Source organism: Lepidochelys kempii, chromosome 12, assembly GCF_965140285.1.
Source record: "Lepidochelys kempii isolate rLepKem1 chromosome 12, rLepKem1.hap1, whole genome shotgun sequence".
NCBI lineage: Eukaryota > Metazoa > Chordata > Testudines > Cheloniidae > Lepidochelys > Lepidochelys kempii.
In genome coordinates, this window is record NC_136391.1 from 12,977,246 (window position 1) to 12,998,664 (window position 21,419).

General features: G+C 42.1%; 1 protein-coding gene and 1 long non-coding RNA gene across 8 annotated transcripts in view; one reads left to right on the forward strand and one right to left on the reverse strand.

Annotated features, from left to right (window-relative positions):
- Nucleotides 1-1,394: 1,394 nt before the first annotated feature.
- IRX5 (iroquois homeobox 5) lies at nucleotides 1,395-6,763 on the reverse strand. Its single transcript, XM_073308462.2, has 3 exons — nucleotides 6,463-6,763; nucleotides 4,667-5,072; nucleotides 1,395-4,281 (listed from the first exon to the last, which is right to left on the reverse strand). The coding sequence occupies exons 1-3, from the start codon at nucleotides 6,715-6,717 to the stop codon at nucleotides 3,494-3,496; spliced, it is 1,449 nt and encodes a 482-aa protein (XP_073164563.1). The 5' UTR covers nucleotides 6,718-6,763; the 3' UTR covers nucleotides 1,395-3,493.
- A 3,687-nt stretch (nucleotides 6,764-10,450) lies between these two features.
- The window catches only part of LOC144929166 (uncharacterized), a 310,164-nt gene continuing 299,195 nt past the window's right edge, over nucleotides 10,451-21,419 (forward strand). For 4 of the 7 annotated variants that reach the window (XR_013634472.1, XR_013634474.1, XR_013634471.1 and 1 more), the window contains exons 1-4: nucleotides 10,451-10,611; nucleotides 11,961-12,019; nucleotides 18,010-18,148; nucleotides 18,380-18,460. This is a non-coding gene — a long non-coding RNA (uncharacterized LOC144929166). Of the gene's footprint in view, nucleotides 10,612-11,960; nucleotides 12,020-13,682; nucleotides 16,563-17,443; nucleotides 17,787-18,009; nucleotides 18,149-18,379; nucleotides 18,461-21,419 lie in introns of all 7 variants that reach the window. The other 3 variants (XR_013634475.1, XR_013634476.1, XR_013634477.1) reach the window with 3 other exon arrangements.

Below are 21,419 nucleotides of genomic sequence, written 5' to 3' on the forward strand. Positions count from 1 at the left end.
AGAAAATAAAACCTAGTTTTAAATATCTGCATCGAACAGTTAAAGCTAATTTGTTTATCATAACAAAAATACAGTCAAACTCGTATGAATACACTATGCATATACATACAAGTGTGTGTGGCTGTGTATACCAGCCTTATGTAAACAATCATGTTACATTATACCGGTAATATTTATAAACCGGGTAAGATATTTCAAAAGTCATTGGTGGATTTTTAGGTATTAACCACAGAACACTGCGCCAGCACTCTGTGAAGAAGCTGACCCCAAAATAAGGTATTTCAATTTAAAGAGACCTCATAAAAGTAACATCTGAGTTGCAAAATTGGGAGGTCATTTCAACTTGTCAAAATATATTAATGCTGCTTTAAAAAAAAGAAGAAGAAGAAGAAAAAAGCTCCTTTACTGCTCTTTAATTAGAAAAATAACGATGCTGAAATTTTAAGACCAGAACAATTACATCTAAGATTTCATACAGGAAAGGGATAAGAGGGAAGCGCAGAATTTTTATTAAATTGACGATCTACAATCTTAGTTAAGACTTAACTAGGTAAATATAGGCGACAAGCTGAATAGCTTTAACCTAGAGGAATTGGATTCGTTCCCTTAGGAATTTATACATCAAACGAAAACCCTATTGATATTGCTAATAGACTTATTCAAAATACGCCTTATTATAAGGAACTTGTTTTTTTTTAACAAAGGAGGTTCCTAAACTTATTCTCAAAGTTGTTTTTCAGAGGTAGAAAGAGCATCTGGGGGAAAGGTGTATATAGTGACATTTTTTAAAAAAATCCATCGCTAAATACAAAAGTACAAAGGATTAATTTTAGGAATGCTTGTTTAACTGTATAACCTGTTGTCTCTAAAGCACCCTTGTGTGGGATTATCAACTTTCCTATTCCTATGAGCCCTTTGGACTTTTTAACGTAGGGTTCAACAAAATATTATCTCCATCTTTAATAAAAGTGCTCGGAGAGACTAGGTTTTATAAAATACTCAGTGATTTTTTAAAAAGGGCAATATGATGCCAGGAACTGATGTCACTGGTTTTCAGTTCATTTACCAGACCTAGCAAAAAAACTTTCCCCTAATTTAAACAAGGCGGGTGAGAAATAAATTTGATTTCTTCTCAACCCCCTCCCAACCCCCCAAAAGCAGCTCAGTATAATTTTTTCCCCAGTGTAAATAAATGATCCGATTGTGGAATTCAATTGTTTTTTTTTAAAAATCATTTATAATTTATAAAGTGACAAAATAACATACTATTATCCCATGAATATTTGATTATTTACACTTTCGGCTTGAAACAATTTTGACTTTAAACCAGATTATCGACAAAGATGGTATAGCAAGTGAACATTTACTGTATTTTTAAAACATAATATACAAACTACTATTTAATATCCCGTAAAATGTAAATATGCATGAATAAACCTGTTACAGCTAATAAATAGCTCTGACAAAGTTGAAGCGATTACAAAACAATTATCTGGCTTGTAAAAAAAAAATTTAAAAATCAAATGGGTGTTTCAGTACTCTTCTGTTTAAATGGTACCAGATATATCCCAGTCCAATTTAATGTCACTGATATGTTCCTATACAACGGACACCCAGAAAATCCGATGTGAATAGAGCAAATTTGTTCCTAGAGCTTTGTGATGTAATAGTTTTTGAACATTAAAAAATTTGCTCTGGAATGAAACACACCGCTTAGTTCATTGCAAAGGCAGGGAAAGTCAAGATTTGAGAACCTGAAATACCTGTGGGAGGTAGTTTGAAGTGCAGGCTTCAATTAATGTAGAATATCTAATTTGCCTATAGATTTCCTTTTTTATTATTATTATTTTACTTTGGTTTTAAAGTGATCGACACGAGATTTTTTTAAAAAAATGGTTACAATTGCTGCTGCTTTTTTAAAATTTACAAAAGAGAGAGGATAAAATTCCTAAACTGGTAACAGAGCATTAAACTTTCCTGGCCCAATTTGTATCTAGTAAAGCTGAAATCTATCTTCCTTTGTTTTCGAGTCGTATAGTATAGTGGACTTGTGTATTTGAAGGCTCCTTGATTAGGTTTTGATTCTCGCCCCCCCTTTTTAGCACCAGTTTCAAAGTGGGTAGGTTTGAAATTCAGGACAAGTGTGACACCTACCTGTGAATGTGGGGAAACATTCCAATCCGACCCTCAACCTCCAGTTATATATGGTAATCTCCGGACAGACAGATTTACAAATCCTATCAATGCTTGCAATATGCAGCGCCGATGAAGCACTAATTTAATCAAATTAACCAAATATATCAATGCGAAATTCGTGAGGGAGGGAATGAATTGAGGGAGGGGGGATCTTTCCCCTAGTGTATATCTTAATGTGTATTCCCCGGCTCTCTTCTTAATAACTCTGCAGCACCTTTGAAATAGTAATAAGGGCTAAATCTGGCATAAAATCGAACTCATTAGCAAAGTTCACCAGCTGATTACTTTGCATAAAACACGACACTGATTGGAAGTAATTAGGTTAAAAGATGGTACTGTACTTCGATTTGGTGTTTCTAGTATGTATTTATATATGTATGTATATATATATCCTTATTTAATCTCTCACTCATAAATACATCTCATCTTCATTTTATCTCCTACACTATCCTTTCATTCTTTGACTATTTCTTCCCTCAAATTAGCCTAAATTACCACAACAAGTAGGTGCTCTTGTTAAAGATTCCCACGTTTAGAAATCCTCTCTTACTTTGCAAATCAGTTTCAGACATTTAATGTTCTAAATTAAACCTCACTTTTAAACAAAGGAGCATTTAAAAGGTTATTTTTGTCACCAGTTATGTATGTATTTTCTCGTGCAAAAACAAGTGGGTTTGATTCTGTTAAAACCTTCTTTTAATTAAAATATATGCATTTAACAATGGCGACTGCAGGTTTGGTTTTTTAAAATCTAATAGGTTATACTTATTTCCTTTATAAATTTATTATACTTTAGCTCACACCCAAGGGGGAAAAAATCAATAGGCGGCAAAAGAGTTAAAATAAACTTGTGTGTGTGTGTATATATAATATATATATATATATATATTTTAAAACTATGAAACAATTCGGGAAAAGACACACATGTATATATTTATATTACGGGAAAACCACATTAATGCCTGTACAGGTGTCTTGATTTCATAAGTTACTTCAAAGATACTGTATTATCAATTTAAATACAAAAAGCTACATTAAATATACAGAATAAGATTTAATACAAATCTTTCTCCTTTTGTGTGTAATTTTTGTTTTGTTTTCACTTGATTAAGACATTTCTGAGTTCTTTTATACTCAGCCATTTCCTATGAACTATAAACTTTTGACTAGGCGTGTGTCTTTGATTTTTTGCTTTGTTTTATTTTTTCTCTTGGTAGTGGAAAAATAACGGCCAAAGTATTAAATAAATTAAAAAAACCCAAAGTCCCAGGGGGAGTTATCGGAGAAGAAGCCAATATTAAATGTTGGACATACCTTTCTTCAGTTCGTAAGGTGAGTCTTTGCAAAGATCTACTTGGGATTGGCTTCTGATCATTTTAGTTTCTTTAGCCAAGGTTTCTGCTCTGTTTAAAATAGTCTGGTTTAATCCATTGAAATGGCTGCTGGGGGCTCCGGCTGCCGGGTTGGTGCCAGCGTGGCTGTGAAGGTGCCCAAAAGTGCTATAGTTCGTGTAGCCCGGGTAAAACGGAGACGCGTAGTAAAGGGACCGGGAGAGGACGGCGCTGTTAGGAAAAGGGCACTGGGAGGAGGGGGACCGCGACGGGGAATGCGAGGTGCTGCTCCCGGCCAAGGGAGGGCCCTGGGTCGGCCCCGCTCCCGGAGACACCTCGCTGCTGCTCTCTTTCGATTTGTCCGCGGAGGTGGCGATCTCGGCCAGGGACCAGAGTTTGGGTTTGGAGAGGGCAGCCTGCTGCGGCGAGTGGATCACCGACGTGCTGTTGCTGGAGGGGGTGATGGGGTGCAGCTCTCCCGGGTGGGGGGCGGCCGCGGCTGCCGAAGGGGGCCGGTACTGGTGCTGGATCTCCTCGCCGCCAGCCGCCTGCTGCAGGATCCGGCCGGCCGGGCACTGCACCAAGGCCGCAGGGCCGGCCGCTTTGGGGGGGCCCGGCCTCCCCTCCGGCCTCTCCTCCGGAGGCTCTTTACAATCCGAGTCACTCAGGCCCCCCTCGGCCTCCTGGCCCGCCGGGGAATGGGGTTCCTGCAGCCGCTCGCAGCCTGGGGCTGCCTTCTGCTCGTCTCCTCCTCCTGTGTGCAAAGGGGGGAAGAGGAGCGCCACAGAAAGTTTGCGAGGGCTCCGGATCCTGAGCCCAAGTTCTCCCCCCATCCACCCGGAGCAGAGGGAATGAAAGGGGCATCCCCGGGCTGCCATGTCCCTCTGCGCGCACACAACTCTCCACAGCTGGCAGGTGACTTTCCGCCCTGGCCTCCGAGCTGCGGCTCAGTGGGGCTGGCGGGGGGGGGGGGGTGGGGGGGCACAAGGCCATGCCCAGCAGAAACACCCGCTGCCCCGCAGCGATCTCTCCTTGTTCCACCGAGGCAGCTGGCTGCAGAGGCCGCCAGGCCAGAACAATCCCCCCAGGCGCCAGCAGCCCAGCTGGGGTGTGCTCTCCCTCTTCCCAATCCCTCCTACCTGTCTCGGGAGCCTCCGGGTCGCCTTTTTCCTCCAGCTTCTGGGGCTCATCCTCGTCGTTTTTCTCGAGGTCGATATTCTCCTCTTCTTCCTCGTCCTCGCTCCGATTCCTGGGGGTCCAGGTCATTTTATTCTCCTTTTTGAGCCTCCTCCGGGCGTTGGCGAACCAGGTGGAGACCTGGGTGAGGGTCATTTTGGTGATGATGGCCAGCATGATCTTCTCGCCCTTGGTGGGGTAGGGGTTCTTGCGGTGCTCGTTCAGCCAGGCCTTGAGGGTGGCGGTGGCATCCCGGGTGGCATTTTTTCGGTAGGCTGGATCTCCATAGGGGTAGGAGCCCAGGGGCGCCGCGTAGGGATGGTACCCCAGGGAACCTGCCATACCTGGTGTGTGGTCGTAGGGTGAGCCCTGGAGAGGGGGTCGGGGGGAAGCGGGCACAGAGCGGACAGTGAGGTCGGGAGCAGCGCAACTGTCACGACACAACCAACAGTGACACAAAGGGCAACAAAATGGGGGAAGAGCCCAAAGGATTACTCGCTTCCCAAATTAAAGTTTGGAGAACAGGAAAATCCCAGAGGCCGTTCCTAGATTGGAGCAGTCAAGCCCCACTGAGCTGTTTCAAACAGAAAGGGAAAATGGCCTAGAACTTTTTTTTTTTCTTGGTGCATGTGTCTCTATATGCAACAGACACACAAAGGCTCCGGAGCACATCTGTTTTATCAAATCTGCACACGTTAGCCCAAAGGGCAGAACTGCGAAGGGCAGCGACTGTTCTTCATTCATCCCCCCCCCCCTCCCCCAGCACTAGCCAAGTTTCTGACTTGTAAAGAAACGCGAACCTGACAATCCATTTCTGCTCTGACATATTATTGTGCTAAGCAGCAACCAATTGCTTTTCCCACTGTCTAATTGAACATAACCTTTCCCACAACCACCGCACCAGCTCGGTTCCCTCCCCCGCAATGGAGGCACTCGCTGGAAAAGAGAAAGCAGGGGAAACTCCGCTAAACGCGGCCGAAACCCACGCTGGGTGAGCGGAGATGGGCAACTGTTGTTTTTCTGAAGGGCCGCAGGGTTTTTCGCTGCAGCCAGACTTGCTTTTGGTGAGGGGAAAAAACAAAACCAAAACCAGACTAACTTGTTTTTCTTTAAAAAAGAAACAAAAATACCCCCCCAGACGAGGCCCCCCAAATAAACACAAATTTACTTCTACGCTGAAAATATATTAAACCCGGGGGGGGAAGCAGCACATGGCCACGCCGTATCGTTTTTTGTTGCTGTTATTAATGCTTCCAAATCGGATTGCAGAGATGGGATTACGGCTTTGCAGTGTTTGGGAAGCCTAATGAAGATTGTGCCGAAGAAACTTACATGGGTGGATCAGCCTGCTTCCCAGGCTGATCCACCCATGTAAAAAAATAAAATAACATAAACTGAGAGGCGGTATCCCACCGATTATTTAAAAACAAAACCAAACTCCATTAGTCCAAGGTTTTCTTTGCATTGGCTGTTTGGTGTGTGCGTCCCCTTAACTGAAAACACAATATTTGCATTCATGATCCCTATAATACTTCTTTGCTAGAACCCCACCCTCACCCGAGACACTTTTGATCTGGCAACAGTGTGGACAAATACCGAGGGGGGGGGGGGAAGGAGAGAGAGAAAGTTGCCAGGGGATGCTAGCAACGTGCTTTCCATCCCCCCTGGCCTCTGCAGGGCTCCCCAGTGGAACCCAAACCAGCCCTGCTCGCTCGAGGTCTGGCTAGCCGGGCTTGCCGCCGATCATTGTTGCTCTTACCACGTACGAAGTGAAGGCGGCGGCGGCTGCCGGGTCTGTGCCGTACTGGAGGTGGGAGTTGTAACCCGGAGAAGGGGCGGTGAAGGCGGTAGATCCGGCGTAAGGCGAGAAAGCGGAGCCCGAGGAAGATCTCCCAAGTTCATCGGTCCTGGGTCCCGCGATCACGCTGGTACTGTAAGCCGGGCAGGAGTAGAGAGCCAAGGAAGCGGATGGCTGGTACAAGTAACCCTGAGGATACGACATGGCCAAGCACATACATATACACGGGCAGCAGAATAGCCAGGAGCTGCCGCTCGCTTTGATTTTTCTAGGTGACTTCCCCCCCTCCCCCCCCAAGCCCTATGGCCAGGTGGGGCAGCTGGCGGATTAGCAGCGGCGACAGCAGCCCCCCAGCACCTGGCTTCTGGTTCCCTGCGGCTGCTGCTTCTCGCTCAGCTCGCTCGCCTAGCGGGGCTGCGCTTTCCCCCCCCCCCCCCCCGGTTGTTGCTGGTGGTGGTTGTCGCCTTTGGACTGAGAGGCTTTTTTCGAGATCTGTGTTTGGCTTTTGCGAAAGGTCCTGCCAAGATGCTAAGTTGGAAATTGAGGGTTCTGACGCCTTCTGCGCGGCGCGCGGGGGGAAGCTCCTCCTTCCCGGGGTGTTGTCAGTGGAAGAAATGGCAGGACCCTGCGGGGCTTGCCACAACCAAACCCAACCAGCAGGAGAGCCTCTCTCCCTCTCCCTCTCTCGCTCTTCCCCAGCTCTTAGGCTCAAGTGCGCCGGCCCCTGGATGGCAATCACATCCAAGCCATTGAAGATCAGCTCCAACTTTCTTCATTTGCTAAATACCGTGTGGAGCCATCACATTTCCCTCTTGATTTATGGCCCGGGCTGCACTGGAATGCAAGCCAATCAGTTTATGAAAAAATATATATTTAATAAGATTTATTATTCATTCAACCCCCCCCCCCTTACGCTCTGCCCCCATTCCCTTCCTCCCCCCGCCCCCCGGCCAGTATATAATTTGATCCGATCCCTTAAAAGGGCGAGGGAAGGGGGGGGGCGGTGCCTAAAATATACTTTCAATTTTAAAAAAGAAAATTTATTTGCAACAGGAAAATTATGTTTAGCGGCTAGGGATGGGGGAGGTTGTTGTTTTTTTAAAAAAAAAATATGGCAACACATCGTTTCTAGATTCTCCCACTTCTGGCTGGCTGTGTGTGTATCCACACAATATGTAATATCATCTGATTTATATTTGTCTCCCCCCACTGTTTAAAAACGCTGTCATTTCACCTCGGTCCCAGAACGCGCCCCAGAGAAGGTACCTGTTGCAATTTTAAGGGAAATGTGAAATGCTGTCCAGATTTGCAGCCCGAAAAGTGGCCCTCGTCTCCCTCCCTTCCACAGATAAGAAGGGATCAGAGGATATTTCCAAATACGATGTTTCTGGGTGAGGGGTTGCGGGTTGTTTTTTTTTTTTTTTTTTTTTTTTTGATGAATTATTAAGCTGTGATTTCTCATTGTAGGAAAATGTAAGCATTTATTTTCTCAGCGCCAGTCCCGGAAGGAGGGGAAGAAGGACAGGGGAGGAAAGAGGGCTGGGGGATGAGAGAGGGGTGGCTAGAAAGCCTTCAAAATGAGAGTTTACCAGCGGATCTAGAAGAATAAACCAGGTATTCTCTCTCTCTCTCTGAAACTCATAAAAGGGTAGAAGCGAAAGCAGATTAAAACCATATGAACTGGGATAAATCCCTGCCGATCAGAGGATGTAATCTCTTTTGATTCCACCAGATATATTTCCCAACAGGAACATATCCCGATTTATTCTCTTCTCTCTCACTCCCTCCTCCCCCCCGCGCTAAGGCAAGCCGCTTTCCCTGCAATTTGTGGGCTCTGCCCTTCACCCGTTCTTCCCAACAACTCCAGCTAAATACACGTACGGGGAGGGAGGAGGGATGTCAAGTGCTGCTCTTACCTGGATCGCTTTCAAAGCGCCTGGTGCCTTTCCAAAATAGGCTGCGTTTGAATTATTTACTGGCACCTTCTCCTGTTCTAATTACCCTCGGACCAGGTCGGCTGGATAATTTTTTGCTTAAATTTGTTTGCTCTTGGAAGATCCAAAGCGGCTGCGATGGGAGTAAGGAATCTCGATTGCCTTTCAATGTAGTAGATGAACCGTAAAGTTTAATTTACGCTCTGTGCTGAGCAGAGAGAAGTCGCGGATAAGGAAAGTGGAGGTTCACGCGACCGATTTTTACTTCGAAAACCCTGGCTACTTTAGGGATGGAAAAAGGAGCCAGGACCCGGGTGTTGGGTTTTCTCATATGTCAGCCCAGTGTGTTTTCCTTTTTGGGGGGCGGGGGGGGCGGGTGTGAAGGGAAGAGATGGCGAAGGTTCCTCTTTATTTATTTGGAAATCTGTTTAGGGTGGGTGGGACAGTGGGACATGTGACTATGTACCCCACTTGTGTTATAGGGGAGCTAGTAGCAACCCCTATGTTGAGGTTATCTAGCGCTCTCCCTGAGAACCTTCTTGGCAATGTCTTAGACCATAGCGGTGCGTACATGCGGTGCGCGTTTAGAAGTGATACTGCGCGCCCCCCAAACAAGCAGCGGTTCCTCCAACAGCAGTGATGTCCGGCAACTTCATGCTCTGCCATACAGTGTCACCCCCCCCCCCACCTCGCCCCATTTCAAACTCAATGGGACTGACAGAATGTGTCACCAGCAAAAGGTTTCCAGCCCCAGCAGGTCTCACTGAACTCGCGAAGGGAACATGTCTTCCCCCCCAGTTTGTTTTCTTGTGACGTTTAACTCTCTCGGATGCAGAGAGGGCGATGGGGTCTGGGGTTTGACAATCTTTTCCTTCCAGCAAGCCTGGCAAAGGATTCAGATCTCCAGGGTTTTTTTAATTGATTCCTCTCTCTGATCGCTGCTGCTGCTAATGCTCTTTATGAGTTATAAGAAGGCGATTTCTTCACCGAAAAGGGGCCTTTGACACGTGTGGCGTTTTGAAAACTGCTCACATAAAAACGTGATTAACCAAGGGTATTTTCCAGAGAAGGGAGCAAAGAATTGAACATCTGTGGCTGCAACATTTTGGGGTAGGGAGTTGCTTTCAGCACAGGGAACATCCGTGTGCACAGGTTATGAGGGGACTAAAAATCAATTTTTGCTATGGTTGCATTACAGTTTCCCTGCAGCTCTGAAAACCCTAGTAATTCTCCCAGAGCCGTGGTCCCCGTCCAACAACGCCGGACCATCAACTTTTGTGTGCGTGTACTCGTGACAATGGCACGTATACAGAAATTCACACCGTTGCCACAAGAAAAAGAAATCCCCCCTCCCCGCTTACGTTTCATCTCCCGTCCTCACTCTGTGCATTCCTGCAGCGAAATACCTCTCGGTAAAGGATAATATTTTCTGTTTAAATGAATGCATCTGAAAACCTCTGGGTCAAAGGCTGCAAACGCGATCTTGCAGTGCAGAAGTTGTAAGTGATTTGCAGAAGCGCTGAAAATGTAAAAATCACCCCCCTTTTTACACCCTCCAGTCCTACGCGAACAACGAATGGGGAAGCAATTGCTGCAGGCACGAACACAGATGAATCATGTTGCAATGGTAGAGCCTGACACTTTCTAATGGTTAGGAAGAGGCGAAAGAAATAGGCAACAATGAAAGGACAGGGAGAGAAAGGAAAAAGGATAAAGGAGTAAAAAGAAGGCATAAGACGAGAACGTGAAAATAAAAAAGGAAAAATAGGAGAGAAAAGGGAGAAAGACGAGGACAAAGGAAAAGTAGAAAGGGAAAGAAAAAAGGACGGGAGAAAATATGAAAGGAGAGAGCAGCGTTCCTCTCTGTACCTGCGCTTGGTCCAGAGGCACCACGAGGGAGGACTACATTTCCCAAGCGCCCCTGTTCCTAGAAGTCCCAGCCAGTCCCCAGTCTCAATTTCTGATTGGTTAGTAGCTTCGGTTTCCTTTTTTCCATCGCCCTCTCATTAGTCCTTCCGGCTGTCACTCTCATGGGAAGGCGGAACGCGGTGCCGTTGCCGAGGAGTCCGGAAGCGGAGGGGGCATGCGGGCGCTAAGGGCCAATAGAGCCCGGCCCGGCCGCCTGTTTCCGCTGCGGGGCCGCGGCGCCGGCGCTGCCCGCCACCGTGGCCGAGAGGTGAGGAGCCGGGGTTCCTGCCGCGGAGCGACCCGGAACCGGGCGCCTCTTGGGGTCGGGGCTCCTTCGGCTGGCGGGCTGGGGGGGGGGGGGGGAGTCCGGCCTGGGCCGGGGCGGGCGGCGGCGGCCCCGCCCCAGGGAATCCCCGCGGGCCGCGGCCACTTGGCTGTCACCCCTTGCGTGGGCTAGGGGGCGCCCCAGGGGAGCGGGCGTGGCCCCGGCTGGCGGATGGAGAGCGCTGCCTGGGGGGCCCCCTGCGGCTGAGAGCGCCCGCGGAGCCCGGGTTGTCCCCGCAGCCCTTCGGGGCAGCTGCCCCCGCGCCTCGCCCTGGTGCGCTGGCCACTGTCAGCCCGGGGGGCTCTTTTCCGTCCCCGCCGTGACGGGTGGGCAAGCAGATCTGGTGCTTCGGCTGGTAACTATGCACGAGACTGTTGCAAAACGGATGCGGGGGTTCAAACCCCACCTCCAATTGTACTGGGGCAGGGAAGGGATCAGCAGCCATCCCCTTGGGATTGGCAGCCAGTCCTGGGCTAAACATAGCTTCTGGGGGAGCAAAAAAAAAAAAAAAAAGAGCCCCGTTTTCCCCTTGTGGTTCTTTTTATTATTCACTAATAACTTAAACCCACGTCTGTGAAAGCTTCCAAATTCGTATGCGGACAATCAAAGTACGTCTGTGTTTTGGAGGATTTAAGTCACATCTGTTGTCCCTTTTTGTGCTTGTGCACAGTTTTCTAGTATTCAGGAGCAAATAAATGAGGCTCCTATTTGTCTTAGGTTTTTGGAATAATTCATGCAATTATAAAAAATGACTTATTGAAATCCTGGTTAGATTAAATGCATCTCCTGGAATCTCTCAGGCACAATGCTGAGAAGACTGATATCTCTTCTATATATATGATCAGTATATAATGGGGCTTTAGCTTGTTTTTCTTTTTTTGTCTTGTTCCTTTCTCTTTTTCTTTTTTTAGTATTAAGCTGAGCTGTGCATGGTTGCCTCTTTAAACATTCATGTGGGTTTTGCCTGTGGTAACCATGAAGGTTTGTTAAAACCAGGTTCACACGCACTCTTACATACTCAATCCACACAGGTGTGCACTTTGATCAGTTTTCAGCTGCACAATGTCACTGGTATTTGTCACTGGGTTAATTTTAGCTATCGCTTTAAAGTGCTCTGTTCTTCTGTCCCTGTTCCCCCCCCCCCCCGCCCCAAAAGAGCTTCTGTCATAATCTTCTGACAATACCCCTTGTTCAACGAGTAAGATATCATCTGGTAAAGTTTTATATGTTTAACATTCAGTTTATATGTGAGTAGAATGAGTAACCGTTCTTCCTTGCCAATTTATTTGTAGAGAGAAGCAGAAGTTTTAACTGCCTTCTTTCCTGTGTATCTGACTTTTTTGAGGAGGAGGTAAGGTTAATGTCATGTAAAATTATCCTCTTAATTTTTGACATTCTGTTAAAGTAACATTTTTTTTTTCCAAATTGCGCTGAGTTTACGCCCAATTTCATGTACTGTTGTATAATACCAGGGTTGATTAATGAAATGTAGCAAGAGAGGGCTTATGCCATCATGAACGTGTCTATCAAATAGACATCCTCACTACATTATTCCACTGTTATATTCCTTGCAGTTTTAAAAGAATTGGAGATAATTCTTCAAGATATTGGAACATTTAGTTTATGGTTCTATTGCTGTGGTTGTCACCTTCACTTTATGTCAAGTTTGAGACTCATTTCTTAAAGATGTCTCTATTTTCTGCTTTATTTGCACATTAATAGCTCTACTGATTTACTAGTCACTTTCCTATCATAGAAGTATATTCAAATAGGAAAGCCTAAGATTAATCTGCTTTACAGGACTGTTCAGCTCTTTGATTCAAGGGAAATATGAAGTTGATTCTAAGGCTATTTTTTTTTTGCTTTAATGGTTATATTAACAAACATTGGATTAACTTTTCCCTTAACAGCCTTGATGGTGCATATGCTTCCTCTTTATGCATTGATTGTAATTAGTAGCTTTTGAATTTATGGGTCTGTTATCTTGTTGCTTTTTATTTTATGTCAGCAAAGCTGTTTTAATGCAATTTTATTTCTTTAAAATCTTGTAGCTTGTACCTTATACATTTCTGAGAAACTAGGCTGTCAACAGTACCTTCTGTTATATTAGCATTTAAATCTTAGTTAACGATGGGTAGGATTTACAGGCTTAGTCTGCACCCTTCATTTTATTTAAACTGAGAATTTAAAACTATCTGTACAGAGAATCAAAACTGCTCTTTTTTGTGTGACATGTAGTGTGAGGGACTGATGCTGCAAACCTTTATAAACAATTCTTGCTGTCTTTTGTAGTCCCATTGACTCCAATGGGATTATTGGCATGAGTGAGGGTTTGGAAGATCAGACCTGAAGTGACTGCATAGAATTTTATGACACAAATGTAGCAGCAGTTGAATTTACATATTTGTTTCTATACCATGGTTTCATTTGGCTAATTTCATTTAAAATGTGCAAACATATGGTGTACTGATAAAGTAGTAAATAAAACAAAGTTTATGAATGTGTATTAGGGACTAGCTGCGGTTTTTCAAGAAAACATTTTGAAATTAGAGCAGTAAACAGCATACTTCAAAACCATAGCGCTAATAGTTTATAAATACAAAAGATGTACTCTGGTGACTTTTTTTGTATATGAAGGTAAAAAATGGGAATCTTGGATGATATATGTCTTAACAGACTTACTCTAATAATTACTTTCAGTTTGAAATTTAAAATCCAATGCTCCTATTTCTATTACAGTCTTTAAAGATTTAATCATTCTTGAGTGTGTGCTTGTGTGTGAAGAGAGAGTGAGCTAAAACTAGCACGAGGAAAGGCAACAGATTGCTTCTGTCATATGATTTTGTTGGTTTTTTTTAAGCGTACTTAAAAGATTATGATTGATAAAGCTGTCTTGCCAAAGAATGCCGTCACAGGTGTTCATCATTATCTTAATTAAGATCCTGAGAAAATGTCGTCTTTTGGCATGAATTATGAAAGGAGATGTGATTTTTGATTTTTTTTTTTTTTTGCAGGGGTGGAGGAAGAGGAAGACTCCAATGTTTATAAAAGCTTTTATGATGTTTCTCTACCAGATTATTTGACTTTAGGTGTTCACTGACTAACTACAAAATAAAATCTTGATGTGCAAACTGCTACTGGGAGGATATAGCTATAGAACGTCAAAGGGAGAGAGGGCTTTTTTAGAAGCATATTTGTTTATGAAATCTAAACTTCAAAATTTAACAAGCAAGAAAATACTAGAAAATTTATTTCTCTGGGTAAGAGAGGATAATGATAAGGGAGGAAAAATGGCTTGGCATGTTTGTTAAAAATAATAAAAAGTATTGGGACTCCCAGATAATACCCCTCTCTTTAAAAAAAAAAACACACACACACAGTAGGTTTGCTATGATTTTAAAGTATTTATTTAAAAAAATAGGATTTTTCCTGCCCTTTCCCCCTCCCTCCCGTTATGCCTATCATTCTCATTTTCAAAATTCCATGGAAATGAAATTGATTAGTGCAGAAAAGGGGGAAATTATGTTCTGCTACTTTAAAGCAATACGTTATTAGCAAAATAATGCACCAAAACCACTGGCAGAAGTTGCAGCAGAAAAAGTAGAGTGCTTACTCACAAGTAGTTTTTCCTCATGTGAGTAGCTCTGTTGGCTTCCAAAGGATAACTTACATGAGTAAGGCTTGCAGAATCTGTACTTAAGACTGAAACTATCTATGCTAAATGGTTTGTTATACATAAGGGCTCTCTAGGATGTGTCCGTAACTCCTTCAATGTTGTTCTTCCTGAATTGACTTGGTCTGAATATCCATTTGTTAACTCACTCGGTTGCTCCTAATCATGGAGATTTAAGAGATAATTCATAGATAAATAGATGGAAGCCCTGTCCAGTTTCTGCTTGCCTCTTGCCGAACCTTCAGATGTTATGTAGTTCAGAATGTTGTTTTTTTCCCTTCTCCCGTCAGCAATATTTTATACATCAACTTTTTGTCTCATAGAAAATAATCTGTGGATATAAATTTTAGTAACTTTTGATGAACTCATATAAGCTCTAATTTTACAGTGTACAGGACAAAACCATATATTTATTTTAAATACTTTGAGCATATTCTCCTTTATTGGGGGCTAAAATTGCATTTATATAACTAGAAATATCTTGCTATTGTGGGTGAACTTGGAACTTTATTTGTTTTCTTGTATGTTCACATAATTTACATAAATGGTGCTATCTGCTTAAATTTGTTGGCTTGATATAAAGTTAATGTCTTCAGAGATTATCTTCCTTTCCATATATACATTTAGTTCCTGTTGAGTTCAGTGCAAGTATGGAGAGAACTTCCCTTAATGGTAATGTTCAACATGAATGAAAGTTTTTTACTTTCTCAGTCAATCGGTGTCTGCACTTAGACTGAGCCCCTAATCTAATTTCAGTTCAGTCCACATTTGAAAGACAATGTACAATGCTGTTTGCTGGTGTTTTGGCCAAAATTCGAAGGACAGCGGAGCACCTGTGTCTCCCATTGACACTAATGACTTCTAGCAGGAGTCACAGGTACTCCGTATCTCTCAGGATTGAGCCAAATTTTCTCTGCAGCTATACCCATACGGCTCAATTCATGTCACTGCGGATTTATGGGTGTATTTGAAGGTAGAATCTGGTCGTGTGTGTGTGTAATAGATGTCTGATTTACAGAATTTGATCTTAATAACAATGTAATGTTCAAAAAGTGGTTGTATTTTACTTTCATCATGATTTTTTTTCATATTTATCAACCTTATTTTATTGAAATGTAATAGAGAGTACCTGTTTGTGTGGAAGATCAACTATATCTCTTGCCTAGAAACTTCAGGGAGACATTATTAGTTTCAAACATGAAGAACTCTTTTTAACAGCTGTTAATTCTGTAATTTTTAACTCTAAGTATTTCTAGTTTCTAATCTGTAATGTGACTAGTGGAAACATAGCCAATAGAAAGTCATCAATTCTTGCAGTTGTTTCCTGCACCGTAACTGTATGTGTTCATGTGATATCTTCATTTGTTGCTATAATAATACTTGTCTTACAAAGAAAAGCTAGCTGAGTGAGTCATATCAAGGTGATTACAATAGATCTAGGTAAGAATTTCTCTTCTGCATAAAAAGATTACAGCCGATGATTCTCACTCCTTCTGCCCCTCTCATTTCTCCCCTCCCTTCCCAAGCAGTTAATTTTCTTCCTGGCTTCCTCTTTCTCATAAGTGCAATATTCAGCCTCTCCCATAGATAAGCATGTAACTTCCACAGTGTTCATAGGCATTCCTGTCACAGATAGTGAATTCTGAGGTTATTTCTGAAGTATTCTCTGTTGGCATCTACAAAAGTCGTCTCCGTTCTCTTCACACTGTATTCTTTATAGACTAACGTATAGTGTAGTATTTGGGTGTTCTGTTTCCAGTTACGCTGTGTTAGTTTCCCTGAGATCTTCTTTCATATCCTGTAACAAAGTAGCAAGTTCCAGATTGCCATGTACTGGGATAGAATAGCTACAGAAATGGCAGCTACTGTAAAGCCAAGAACTAACATTGTAGCTTGCACTATAAATAAAATGGGTTGTGACTCTTGCCGTATTGGAGTTGCACTAAATAATGCTACAGTGCTGTTTATGACCGGTTTCAATGGATAATATGCAGCTATAAAACCTGTTTGAAGTTTTTATTAAGAATACTCTGTCATTCTTAAAAAAAAAAAAAAATGCCTAGCTCTTCTTTATAATAATAACCGTGCAGGAATGACTTCATTTATGCCGACTTCCTGTTTGTTACAGGGAAGAACTTTCTTTATCTCTCTGAGATGCTGTTTACTTTAGATTACTTGAGAGTCCCTTTGGAAGGAGACAGCTCAGTCAGTTTGATATTTTGTAAGTTCTTTTTCTTATCTGCTTTTCAATAGATAGATCAACAACTAGCTCGATTTAAATTATTTAAAGCAAGAAGTTCGGACACTTTGTGGTATAACTTGTTCCATTAGCTCTTTGATTAAGCCTTAAAAACCACCAGGAGACCAGGCATTCAATAATATGGGATTGCAAAATGATCTAGGAGTTTCTGAATTGACTGTTTTGGGAGACATCTGTGAGAGGCTGTCAGGTAGCTAACTGGGGACTGTACATTCTATTTCTGGCTCTGCCATTGACATATCATGTGACTTTGAATCAGTCCCTTAATCTCTTTTCCTCAGTTTTACCCATAAGGAATGTTGTGAAAGTTCTTTAAAATCTTAAAAAGAAAAGGAGTACTTGTGGCAGCTTAGAGACTAACCAATTTATTTGAGCATAAGCTTTCGTGAGCTACAGCTCACTTCATCGGATGCATACTTTCTTCTCCTCCCCCAGTATGCATCCGATGAAGTGAGCTGTAGCTCATGAAAGCTTATGCTCAAATAAATTAGTCTCTAAGGTGCCACAAGTACTCCTTTTCTTTTTGCGAATACAGACTAACATGGCTGTTACTCTGAAACCTTTAAAATCTTCAAATCCGGGTTGCTACCATATAGAAATGCATATTATTTGTTAGATTCTTTTTACTGAGCAAATGCTATATTTTTGGCTAATACTGATGCAGGAGTCAAGCAAGATGTAATTCCAAGACTCAAAGTGTATGAATACAAGTTTAACACCAAAATAGGTGATGTGATTTAGCCCCCCATCCCCCCATATGCACCACATGTATACTGTGCTGTTTAACAGAGGATGCTCAGTCCTATGTATGTACTAATAAAATGTAGTGGTATCTTACACAGTACATCTTTGGATGTGAAAGCAAACCAAATAAATGGAAGATGGGTGAAGAGACTGGAATATGCATTGTTTGCATACACGTGTTGTGTTACCAAGGGAAACAGCGTCCTTTAAGTGGCAACAAGATTACCCTTTCCCCCCCACCCCCTCCAAAAAAAATCTGTTCTCCAGCTCGGTAGAGTGCAGACAAGAGTAAAAGCAGCAAGATCCCCAACAAGAAAGTTGATTCCAGCAGCCCATCCTACCAAGGGTGTCTGAATATAGGAAGAGGCCCCACACAAAGCCAGAATGCATGCTTGCCTTGCAGCTGTCTTTAATCCTATTAAATCTTATTAAAAAGTAATGGTGAGTGTTTTGTTTGTGCACATAATATTCACATAAATAAGATTTGTCCATCACACTGGTACTTTTTGCTGTTGGTGCTGGGTTACCTCTCACTTTCATATAATACAAAGGAAGTTAATATCTTTTGATGCAGAAAGTTTGAGTTGATTTGGGGTTTGTAGTGATGTGTAGAGGAGGTAACTTTTATTGTTGGTAAGTTAACAACTTCGTTTTTCTTTTTCAGACAAGCAAAGTGAGACTGATCTAAGGAAGACTGAAGAATGGAGAAACTGTTTTGGAGGGAGCTAATTAAGCCATATCTGTTCCAGAGATGTTCTCTTCTTTGCTTCCAAATACCTGAGAGATTTCATAAGATTCAGTAGGTAGGGTACTGCTAACATGACAATTATTTTAGACCTCTTTTACTACATAAGTGTAATAGTAGTGCACTATAGTAATATTCCAAGAGCAGCTGAGGTTGCATTTAAAATGTGTATTTGTACTGATATCCATGACGTTTGAAAATCAGAATTACAAGTAAAATAAATAGATGAAGAATTTGGGTGGTGAAGGAAAAACTAATCTGTAAATAAAACTGCTGTTTTCTCTTCTAGGTCCTTCCATCAATGATATTTCCTCCCTGTGCCAAGGGGGGATACGAAGAAGAAAATGATCACAAGATTTAAAAGATGGAGGTAATTCTTCTTCCTTATCAAATGACTTCATTTTTCCTCCCTCTGTCCCCCCAGCAATCCCAAGTCTTCGTAATATTTTAAGGTCTTGTCCAGCAGCAAACAGCATCTGTGGGACAGACCCATGGAAGCCCTATAAACATCCCAGGCTATGCAGCACCATACGCTGCTCTCTCTTGAGGGTTTACTCCACTCAAGGAGCAGTTGTGTAATGCCAAGCATTATGCAACCTCCTGTGACCTCTCCCTTTCCAAGGATAGAACCTTTGAACCTTTCCAACTGTAGCTTTTGGGAATCTGTACTTGGCAAAATACTGTAAAATGTATTTTAGGAAAGAATCCTACATTTCAGAGAGATGTGACTGGGTGACCTAATAATGACAGTAATTAGTATTTAGTTTTTGTTTACAAAGGAGAAGTGTCATTATCCCCCTTTTACAAATGGAGAAACTCGCCCGCACACAAAAATCTCTTCCATCTATTGCTTCTGTGATTCTTGACCCACCCTAATCGGGTGACTGTTGTATGTGAAATGACAGTCTGATGTAGGGGAGTGATGTTGGGGAAGTATCAACATGTTGAACACGGGGTGCCTCTTCTCCCTGTCCAAATGATTTAATGAGCTAGGGAGAGTCTTCCCTTAGCAAGTGTTAGTTGGCCAGCAAAGACATTTAAAAGGGCTGAGCAACCTGAAGGTGTCTTTATCCGATAGCTTCATTCTAGATCTCATCCAGGGATATAGAGGAGACCAGGTTAGTGAGGACATGCAGCCCATTCACATGGCGCTCTCCTCCCTGTCAGTGATTTCTTTCCTTTCTGGCCTTACACAACAATTATCCTTTCCCCTGGATAAGTAGATTCACTTCACAGTCAGCATTTGCAGTTTTCCTGGACTTGTGCAGTCTCTAAGGCCTTAACTATTTCTTCTGGACCAGGCTTTTAGTAATTTTCTTGCTGGACGCATCTTAACTCTTTTTTTATCTTTTTTCAATAAGTTTATTTTGCTACAAACAAAAAATGTTCAATTTGTATCAGTAAAGAACCTGCCTTAAGATACAGTATTGCTATGGGGTAGAGAGACTTAAATCTTTCTTTAAAGTATAATTACATGCCAATAATCTTACCTAGGTTTAAATTATGCCCTAATATTATAAAATATTTATAATTGAGAGAAAGATGCATTTTTCCTACCCGCAGGCAAATATCTGCCTTTTTGACTTTGTCAGTTTTTTGTTTGAGAGAAATGTAAATAAAAATGCTCACGAATAGGAATCTGGCTATGGTTGAAATGAATTCTGTGCTAATAAGCTCTATACATGGTGATCCTCCTGACCACCTTAGTGAATTAGTTTCTTAATCTTTAGACTCCAAAGCAAAATTTGCCTTGAGCAAGTGGGAATTCTGTCTGGGCAAGGTTCCTGTTTGCTGCAACTAATCTCCAATGCCTCCATTAACATCCACATAAGTGTCTCAAACATTTCAGCATGTCAAGAAATGAAGCCTTTAGAAGAGAAGAATGAATGAGCAAATTATTTGTCAGATATTAGCATCCCTCTTTAAAATAGGTTAGTTTAGTTTCACTTTTACACAAATGATTCACACTTACAAAGATCAGTTTATAGCTCTTTGACTGCATAGCAGTTAATTCTTATGTATAAATTGATCAAATGTAATTCCATATATAATAATCTCTGAATGCTATATCTATATCTAATTTATGCAGGTTATTACTTTTTTGGTACTCTACATCGATTAACCACACTAAAGTTGAGTTGTAAACTTACTCTATTTCAACTTTAAATTTTCATTAGCTGGTGGACAGACACTGAAATGTATTGTTCATAACGAGATACAGGTGCTATGGATAATTTTCCTTTCTAATTCTCTAATGAAACACCTTGAGAGAGTGAAATTGAAGATGGGGAAATATTTTTGGCAATACTATTGGCTAAATACTAATACCCTATTTGTTGGTTTATGTTAAAAACTAGCTTTAGTTCCTTTTAATGCTCATTCGATCTTCAGAGGCTAATTTATAGTGAATATGTGGAAGATCAACATTGATTAGCTCAGAGTTTCTGTATGGAGGCAAGCATAGCTCTTCTATCTTTGAAATTTACTAACGCAGCAACCATTTAAATTAAATGTTTGCTTACATAACAGCGATGGCATTTTCTCCTCCTCTTCCTTCTGGTTTTGTCCAACTGGATGTTCTGAGCGGCAGTTCCAGCGACTGCTAAGTGTTTAAATGATGACACCGTTATGTGAAGTGATTTTGAAATGAGAGATTCCAGCTAAGAATTACATCTGCTCTCATCTCCTTCAAATCATACTCTCTGGCTGTGCAGATTATGATTGATTTGTTTGTGACAGATTGCAGGAAACAGTCATTGATTTTCTCAGTATTTTACCTTAAAATTATTTACAGTTGTAACCATAGGGAGGTATTTCCATAGGCTGTCAGCCCCTGAAAGACTGGGATAATATTCCCTGTTCCCTGACAAGACAAATTACCTGTAATGAGTGCAGTAGCTGAAGGGTATACTTTTATTTTAAAATATGTCAATAACCCCAGTGACTAAACGAATATTGATTCAGCATAATGAAGCCTGAGTAATGTGAAAATGAGCTCTTCAAGGAGCATGGTAAAGACTTTCTTTTTAGCTTGTAGCGAGAAGCTTTCGTTCTTTACATTAGCTGGTTGAAAATGCACAGTCTCATAAACAACTCATTCTTAAACAGTAATACAATGCAGCCTAACAAAGCTAAAGAACTTTTTTTTTTAAACCAACTCCTTTCCTTCTATTTAAAGAATACGGCAGATCAGACAATTGTTTAATGCATATTATGGAGTGAGGTAGAGAAACTATAGATATCAATGTCTTTCACAAAAATATTATTCAGCTAGCCTATTGGCATTCTTAAATGTGTTCCACAAATGTTAAGCATGGACACGCATCAAA